General features: G+C 37.1%; 1 protein-coding gene across 6 annotated transcripts in view; it reads left to right on the forward strand.

Moving 5' to 3' along the window:
• Positions 1–8834, forward strand: part of Tasor2 (transcription activation suppressor family member 2) — a 75328-nt gene extending 66494 nt beyond the window's left edge. For 5 of the 6 annotated variants that reach the window (XM_071619887.1, XM_071619890.1, XM_071619889.1 and 2 more), the window contains 5 exons: positions 3746–3871; positions 4421–4574; positions 5451–5556; positions 7040–7221; positions 7631–8834. In XM_071619887.1, coding sequence (XP_071475988.1) covers positions 3746–3871; positions 4421–4574; positions 5451–5556; positions 7040–7221; positions 7631–7749 — 687 coding nt within the window. In that variant the 3' untranslated portion in view covers positions 7750–8834. The remainder of the gene's footprint in view (positions 1–3745; positions 3872–4420; positions 4575–5450; positions 5557–7039; positions 7222–7630) is intronic. The other variant, XM_071619888.1, reaches the window with a different exon arrangement.
• Positions 8835–9559: the final 725 nt, after the last annotated feature.

Genomic DNA, 9559 nt, shown 5'->3' on the forward strand with positions numbered 1-9559 from the left:
ACAATACCTTTATTTTATTTATTTGCTTTTTTTAAGTGGTGCTGAGGATCAAACCCAGGGCCTTGACCATGCTAGGTGAGCACTCTACCACTGAGCCACAATCCCAGCCTCTCCTTCATTATTTTAGTACTCAGGCCCACCAATGGGAGTTCCCATAAGCTGGTTTCTGTGTCCTCTTGATAAGTCTTCAGTAATTATTTGTGCACTTTCTTACTTTGTGGTGCAGCCTTATGTTCCAGGTTTGTCTTATGTTTACTCTGCCCCAGCATTGAAGTCAGCAGTTTCTCTAAGGAGCCAGAGTCATTTTTAGTGAAGTACTGTGTTTAGAACTAAGGCCATTGAGTGTCACTTCTTCTAGGACCTCTTAGCACAGAGAGCCAGGAAATTTTATATATGTACACACAGATATGTATTTGCATCTCTGCATAAAAAGCAAAAATGAGTTCTTGCTTTTGTTCCAATCCTGCAACACTGTTTGTGCTAGCCTTTCATATTTGGTGTTCCCCTTGTCTTGACTTCTTGACATATCAGACCCTTGCTTGTGGCACTGGCCAGAGCTGGGCCCCAAACTTACCAGCTGTTCCCCTACCCACCAACCCTTGTAACAGAAAATTGCTTTCAGATGACAGCAGTCCTATTCAGTATGTACAGTCCCAGCATTTTTGGTGAGAGTGGGAAGTATTGTCTTTTTTGTCAAGATCCTTACAATGTAACAGGACAAGAAAAATACCGATAAAAGAACCATGCAAATTGATAAAAGGCTATGGCAAACACAGTGATGCTGGTGCTTTGCCCATATTTTCAGGATGAAGGGCCTGGTTGGGGAGGTCTTTTCTAAGGAATTGATGCAGAGCATTGAGCTGAGCAGACCACTGCACCATGTGAGAGGTAGACATTAAATGTATTGGTTCTAAATGCTCGGCTAGAACTGTCTCTGATTTAACCATGTCATCACTTCCTGTGATTTTTAACTATAGAGTATCTGCTACATGGTAAATCCATGTGTATTGAATCACTAAGGAACTCTTTTTTAAAAAATATTTTTTAGTTTTTATAGTTGTACACAATAGTTTTATTTATTTTTATGAGGTGCTGAGGATTGAACCCAGTGCCCCACATGTGCTAGGTGAGTGCTCTACCGCTGAGCCACAACTCCAGCCCCCACTAAGGAATTCTTAAACTCACTCACTCCCCGCACCCCCACCCCTTTGCCACATCTGAGGATGTTCAGATAAGCACAGTGGCCTCTTTTTGAGCTGCATAAATGTTTTTTATTTGCCCTGCTAGTCTCAGGTGCCAAGTTGGTAAATAGATACATGAGGCCCTGGAGGAGAAACCACAAAGCTCAGGAGCTGGCAGTCTGGCCAGAGAGGACAGATTCAAAGGTCTCAGTGCTTTAGTGGAGAAGTGTGTGGGCACTGGGGAGCCAGAGAAAGAGGGGCTGATCAGCACAGTTGGTATCTAAAGTTTACTGTGATGGAATGTGTTTGGATACTTGAGAAGGGGCCATGTGAGGAAAGGCCTCACTCAGTCACTTTAACACGTTTAGACTATCCTGTGGCCACTGAAAAAATATTTTAAAAAGATGAATAAGCAGCACATTACCTTTTTGAGAGATCTCTTCAGCAGATGGAGATTGGGAAAAATCGCAGGTAACAGGGCTAACTTGAACACATTGTTGTGCGAGTCACATTTATTTTTCTGTAAATTGGCACCTATATTTAAATTTTGTCATTTAAATGTCAAATTATTTAAATTTTTTTTCCAAATTTGTGGGATCTGTTTTTTAGCATAACTGTTTTGTTTCTTCCTTCCCCCCTGCCAAGGATCCTTCTGTTCTCAAAGGTTCTTAATGGCTGCTGGATTTGATTTTGTTGTGTCCCCCACCCACTTGTCTGTTCCAAGTTCCTTCCCATTTTGGGTAGGCAGTGTAATTGAAAAGATAAAATACTGAATGACCCTCAGCCTTTCTGAAGGTGTTTTGTCTTCAAAGCAATCTGGAAATAGACAGACATGTACTGAATGGGGAATCAGTTGAGTTGGCATCATGACCATGTATCTGTTTTTGTCACAGTGAGCAAAATATTTATCTTCTCAAAAGCAACAAAGCAATCATCTTAGTTTTCACCTCCTTTTCAGGGCAGGTGATACTGATTTTCATGCCAAAGGCAGATCTTACTAATACATTTTATTTATAGGAGGAGTACTTCTAGATGACATGCCTTCTATAATGCATACATTGTTTCATGATTGGCCATTGTTGATTCTGTTATCAAGTAATAAATTTCTTGCAAAGTAAAAATCCTCAAATGGATACATGCTAAAATAAAGTTGAATAATGTACTATCAAGAAGAAGATGTTATTAAAGCTCAGAATATATCCTGAATAATTCTGTTGTGGGCAATCCTGAAGCATTAATTTCTGTTTATATGTAAAAGGAGGATTTGCAAGGAACTTTATTATTATTGAAATTAGAGTGCATGACAGAAGAGCCCAGAATGCTACATGAATTATTTCAGTGAAAATGTATTCCTTCTAATTGTTAATTAGTAAATAAAGGACAAAATTTATACTTATTTCAGTAGGTTTTTGTTTTAAAAAAAAAATTGTGTCCATTTTGAGTGGCGATATTTCGGTTGTTTGGGGACCCAAAAGGCCAAAAGGTCCATGTTACACTCTAGTTTTTTTTCTTCTTCTTCTTCTTCTTTTGGTACCAGGGATTGAACTCGGGGGTACTCAATCACTGAGCCACATCCCCAGCCCCATTTTGTGTTTTATTTAGAAACAGGGTCTCACTGAGTTGCTTAGCACCTGGCTTTTACTGAGGCTGGCTTTGAACTCAGGATCCTCCTGTCTCAGCCTCCCAAGCTGCTGGGATTACAGGTGTGCCACCACCGTGCTTCCACTCAAGTTACACTCTTATTTTTAAAGAGGAAGTATCAAATGATTGTCATAAGTGTTTTGGATATAACAAGGATGTACAGTGGAAACCCCAAATCCTTCAGATAGAAATTGATCAAGTCAGGAGGGAAGACAGGGTTGAGGTTCCTTGATAACACACATTTTACCTTACCTTACCCAGTGTAGCTATTCTTTGTGATAACAATCACAGCTGTGCCTCACAAGCACTTGCAGTTTAAACTGTATCACCCATCACATTCAAAGATGTAGATCCAAGGGACCACTGACTCTGAATCAGTTCCAATTAGTGTTAAAGGAATGCACAGGTTTTGTTTTCCAAGTTTAACATGTTTTGACTAGAGGTGGCACTTAATCTGGTATCCCCAAGATATCTTACTCCCTTGAAGAAACTTATGTAAATTTAAAAACATCCATTTTTTGATACTTCATGGAAAATAAAAGATTACAAATTACTTTACCTTTGAAATAAATTTCTAAATCCAGTTGTGGTGATAAGAGTTATTTCTTCTATATATATAAAAGCTTATTTAACAGTAAGATCAATTGCTCTTTCTGTTCCTTTTTTAAGATATAATTTAGCAAAAGGATGTGCTTTTTATGGCTTTATTTGTTCATTTTAGATATTGATGGCTTATTTTTATAAACTATAAGATAGTTCTGTGCAAGTATCCTTTTTTTATATTTATTTTTTTAGTTTTATTTTGATGTGGTGCTGAGGATCGAACTCAGTGCCTCGTGCATGTCAGGCGAGTGCACTACCACTTGAGCCACATCCCCAGCCCACAAGTATCCTTTTTTAATGGCTGTTTGTAAATCTTTCAGAACATTCTGAGGAAAGGAGGCCATACAGAAATTGAACCTCAGCATTTCTGTCAGGCTTTTCACAGAGAGAATGATAAGCTAATAATCATCATCAGAAACGAAGATTTATCATCACATTTGCATCAGGTAGGTTTGGAATCTTTTATGAAGAGGTGAATTGAGATAAATCTATATCACTTGATGTCTAAAAATAAATCTTGCTTTTAAAGGACTTGGAAATATTTTCTGAACTCTTGGAAATATTTTCTGTCATAAATATCTGTTATATTTACCTTCTGATTGCTTATTCTCAGAAGATCCAGCTTATGGACATAGCTAGGTGCATAATCCTGCTTGTCAGTAGGCAGTGACATTAGCCTGGCAATACTGAAACCTATCTGTGAGCTGGAGACAAGACTGAATTTATGTGATCTGCTGATTACTTCACAGGTTCTCAAAGCCTCAGATATACCTTCCCTCAAGAACAATTATTTCCCCCAACCCTTGAAACCTCTTTATTTAACTAACTTTAAGAGTTAGCTACTGATGACGAGCTTAGAAACAGTCCTTCGTGCACAACTGGGTTACCAGTCAATAGTCCAAATGTATTTTCACCTGTTCCTGGACCTTGAAACCCTTGGATAGGAAAATGTGCCTAGTGTGCCTCTCTTCACAGGGCCCTTTTCTGTCCAACAGATTCCTTTTCTGCTGAAACTGAAGCATTTCCCCAGTGTCATCTTTGCTGGAATAGACAGCCCTGAAGATGTTGTTAACGACACCTATCAAGAGCTGTTTCGCACAGGAGGCTTCGTGATATCAGATGACAAAATATTAGAACATTTAACATTAGGTTGGTCTTTTATTTTCCTTCCTTTGAAATCTAGTCAAGTCCATTTCTCCTCACCTAGTGACCCAAATAATATCATAGCAAAAATTATCAACTAAAGAATTTCATTTGCCACTTTTTGAGGGTTTTTAGTTCCTGTCAAATACTATACTAAGCACTTTTTATATAGTAATTCTCATGGTAGTGCTCTTAACCTGTTTTTACCTAATTATCTTTATCACCAAACCTGCTTCTGAGATCCTTCTTGATATGGCCAAACTCCCATTTATACAAATTTAAGATTTTTGTATTTAACCCCTTCACTTGCCAAATCAAGTCTGTTCTATAATAATTCTTTTTGCTTAGAATCAGCCCTGTTCTCCATTTCTGATGGTTGTCACAGAAAGCTAAAAAATAATTACTTGTTAAGTCATATTTTGTAATCATCTCCTTGAACTTTCCTACAGAGTTTACGTCTCTCATGGCACACACTTTTATGTGTAATCCAAACCTGACTCATCTTCTCATTAGAATTCAATGTGGATACTACTTCTGGATGAGATTAATTATCTGCTGAAGCATGAATTCTGCCTGGAAACTGGGGTTAAAACTATTGGTAGATTTTTGTGTTTATGAAACTCGACCTGCCTTGTTCCTACAGCACAGGACTCCTCCTGTTCTATTGTGTGGCTTGTCCAGTCAAGCTTTTAATTGCAGACCACCATGCCCTTGTCTCTACACAGTTCTTTCATGCTGTAGTATACATAGGTGGTGAAGGGGCAATAGTTGTGCCTTTGTGAGAGTGGATGCTGCCCAACCACTTCAGTGGTAATGGTGGTTATATACCCAACCACGGATCTAATTTTTTACTTATGATCTCTCGCCACACTTATTCTACAGTTCAACTGAAGGATATTGTCAAAATTCTGGAAAAACTAAATGGAAATGGAAGATGGAAATGGTTACTTCACTACAGAGAAAATAAAAAGCTAAAGGAAGACATAAGGCAAGTACTTTCTGGTGGGCATAGAAATGCCCTTGTGCTCTGTGTGCTCTAGTGTCCCTCCAAGCATTGCAGCCAGATGAGTTGCTACTTTGATCATGGTTTTTTAATGTCTAGCTGATGCATTTTGTTTTTGTAGCAAGACATCCAATAATGGAAGCTGTAGACAGTATCCAGCCATGCACTTCTCTAGGTTAATAGAAGTCATGAAAGCTCTATAGTTTGATTCTGGCTCAACTACCATAAATTATAAAAATAATTATTTGTGGGTTAGATATTTACTCATAGAAAACTTTGATTCCATGGCTAAAGAGTTCTGAGGCCTATGGGCGTTCCTACCTATCCAAGGTATATGCCTCCCAGTTCTTCTGAGACAGGAAGAAGAGTGGGCTGGGAAGCAGAGTAGAAAAGTGTTGATTGGACAAATATTGTTAATTGTTGAAGATGTCAAGCACTGGTAGGTGCTTTACATCCATTGTCTCCTTGAAATTTCACCTAGAAAGTAGGAAAACTAGTCCAAGGTCAAGAAGTCATCAGGTTTGAAGTGGGACTTCAACCCCAGAATGTTGTGCTCCAAAGTGAGTTTATTTACCTCTTTTACCATACTGCTTTCTCCAACAAAGTAGGAGCAAGCATAACAAATTGTATGAGGTATGGAATCTTTAAAGGAAGGAAGAAATAATAAATTTCAGGAAAGGTTTTCCCTTGACAGAAGAGCTACCAAAGCAGATAGAGTTCTGAGGTCTGAGCAATCCAGAGGGAATGGAACCAGGTTCAGAGAATCTTGATCACCAGTTTCAAGGGAAATTTTAAACTTCAATCATTAAACTAGAGAAGTGCATTAAAGCTCTTAAGAGCCATATCATACCTGTAAGTTAAAGAGGAAGAAAACAGGTAGGAATAGGATTTTAAGAGAGAGATGTAAGAAAACTACATAGTTTTAACAAAGTTAATGGTTATAGAATAGATATTTTAGATATATATAGATATGAAAAATTGTGCTCTATATGTGTAATAAGGATTGTAAGGCATTTCACTGTTGTCGTGTATTTTTAAAAAATAGACATTTTAAGAGATCTGTTAGCAAACAAATATTTAATGCAGGCAGAAAGGCCCACTACAAATCAATGAAAGACTTGCTCTAGGCCACACAATTTGAAGTGGCAGTAGATAAATGTACAATGTCTCTCTGGCATGGAATGAGGCCCAAATTTATAATCTTGTGTTTACAAGAGTCATTACAATAGTAATGTTTTAAGGCAGCTCGCAGGACAGTGACTTCTAGGAGGCCAAGTTGTGTCATAAAAAAGAACATTTGAGAAGCAAAGAGCTAGATCTCTCATGAGTTTGAGTTATAACACCTAGTTAAAACAAAGGGCAATAAGAAAAAGTCCTAGGAGTGAAACAGTTGAAAATAAGTAAATAAGTGGTCACAAACTTATACTGAATCTTAATTTAGTGGTTAACATTCCTATGTATTTTCCAGAATGGATTCAATTGCACATAAAAAGAATTTAATATTGAAATCATATCAGAGTGCAAATATCATCGAATTGCTTCACTATCACCACTGTGACTCTCGATCTCCAACAAAAGCAGAAATTTTGAAATGTTTGATAAACTTGCAAATTCAGCATGTTGAGGCCAGATTTGCTGTCTACCTAACAGGTAAGTTCACATGCTAAGTTTTAATTTCCATTACTTAATGCCAAAATAGGTTGGCTCTAAGAAATGTCCTTCCCAGTAGTGTATAAATAAGATAAAGGTAGATAAAACTTCCACCTCAACAGCCAGGAACAAACTTGTAGTACGATGTGTTCTGACAAATGCACATAAGGCCACAAGGGGGGGTATGGTTCAAGTTTATTCAAAAGCTGCAGGAGTTGTCACTGTTGTCAGTGTTCCTTCTTCCACTCCCATGGATGCAGCTTATCTTTTTCTTAATATTGAGCCAGACATTTTTCCCTTTTTTTCCAACCTTGTACGTAAGATGTTATTGAGAACTTGTACATGAGATTTTTGACTTTTTAGAGTTCTCCTATTTGATGTTTCTCACTATTTTTTTTTTTATTCACAGATAAGCCTACTGTCTCAAAAGAAGTCTTTGAAAATAGTGGGATCCTTGTTACAGATGTAAATAATTTTATTGAAAATATACAAAAAGTAGCAGCTCCATTTAGGAGTAGCTATTGGTAAGAACACTTTCTGTGTAACTTCCCATGTAAGTTGGAGTTGTTGGCAGCAGACACTGACTGTTTATGAGGCACAGTTCAAAAACTGCTCTTTACAGTATATTATCATGTGATAAAGTATTTAGGAGTGGAATTGCTTTTGTTTCCCTAATTATCACTAATGATATAACCAGTGTTCTTTGAATTACTCAAATGATGTCCATTGTCACTTGTGTTAACCTGGGTTATCAAAAGAGAAGACAGTGTAACTTTAAGATGCATAAGAATTTGCCCAATTAGATATAACAACCGATTTATAAAATGTTTGGTCACTTGTTCTATCATCAATTTTGTGTTCATATAGGTGATTCACCTGCACCTGCCTAGACATGGAGGATGCCAACAACAAATTAGTATTTTCCCGTTTTTTTTTTTTTTTAACTTTGAAACACACATGCACAGTTTGTCATAATTGAAAAAAATCGATGTTCTACACCTTAGAATGTTTTCCTTCTTTCTTTTTCGTATATTTTGCTTAAACATCTGACTTCACAGTGGCACAAGAGTTGCTATTAGCCTTGGGTTGCAGTGTTGAATATTGTTTTAAATTATTTTCATTTTCAACATAATGCCTTCAAAGCTATTGAGCTTAAAATGTAAACAAATTCACGTTTACATAGTTGGAGCAAAAATAAGTCTATTTTAACAAATAGCTTTGTTTTTGCATGTTAATGTCAGAGAGGCACATGAAATGTATGTTGTGGTGTTCCAAAGGTTTTACTACCCTTGTTTAAAAAAAAAAAAATGTAATCTTAAATGGTTTTATTTGCTGTTATACAAGCAACACTACACAAAGTTAACACATTTTGTCCTGAATGGTACAGATTTATAAACTGTTGTTTTTTCACTTATTCAGTTTTTGTAAATACTGCACTATAAAATCAACTCCTGAGGAAGAATAATCATTTATTTATGATATTAGAAATAATTTCTATAGTAATCTTTAAAACACAAAGCCAAGCAACATTTGTAAGATACATAGTATCTATTTGGAGCAAAGGTTTTTATAACTAATTTGTTTCATTTTCTAATAAAGACAACTAAAAAATATTCTGTTTCTGCAGTGCTTTTATACCAAAAATTAAAACTTGTATGGGACAGGAATAATTAGCTTCCAGAGGAATCCTATCACACAGTTCCTTATCTGTAAGGGACCATAACTATATTGGGTACAATAAGTAACATTTATTAAGCACCCACTACCTAACATATGCTATCTGCCTGGCACACTACCTTACAGGTTACACCTCACACATTTCTCTCCCCTTGCTCAGAACACCCATGAAGCCATTCTGCTATTTCCACGCTACCTTTCCTATAATTTGTAATACTTAACAAAAATAGTATCTCTCATAAACTTTGAGCTCCCCCAGAGAATGCACTTTCATCATCTCTGTGTTCCACTGGTTCCTTTTCATCTATCACTAATCCAGCTGGTGCCTTTCCTGCATGAAATTCACAATTTTAGATTATGAAGGGAAAGGCTTGCTGGAACTACGGATCAACAATGATTCTCAACTAGAAGCATCTGAAAATGTCTGGAAGAGGCACTTTCAGTGGCTGTTGTAGGGCAGGTGCTGTTGGCAGCTGCAATAAAAAGTGATCTGGCTCAGCTGGAAGTTGAGAGACTCTGAGCTAAGTCATCACATGGACGTCTGAGTAACACCCTAACTTGCTTTACCAGATATCCACTTCCGTCTCTTTCACTTAAATAGCAGCATATACATTGAGGCTTATCATTATGAAGGAGAAAGCCAGCTCTATCATTTAAGAGT

This window comes from Marmota flaviventris, chromosome 12 (genome assembly GCF_047511675.1).
Source record: "Marmota flaviventris isolate mMarFla1 chromosome 12, mMarFla1.hap1, whole genome shotgun sequence".
NCBI classification, from domain to species: Eukaryota; Metazoa; Chordata; class Mammalia; order Rodentia; family Sciuridae; genus Marmota; species Marmota flaviventris.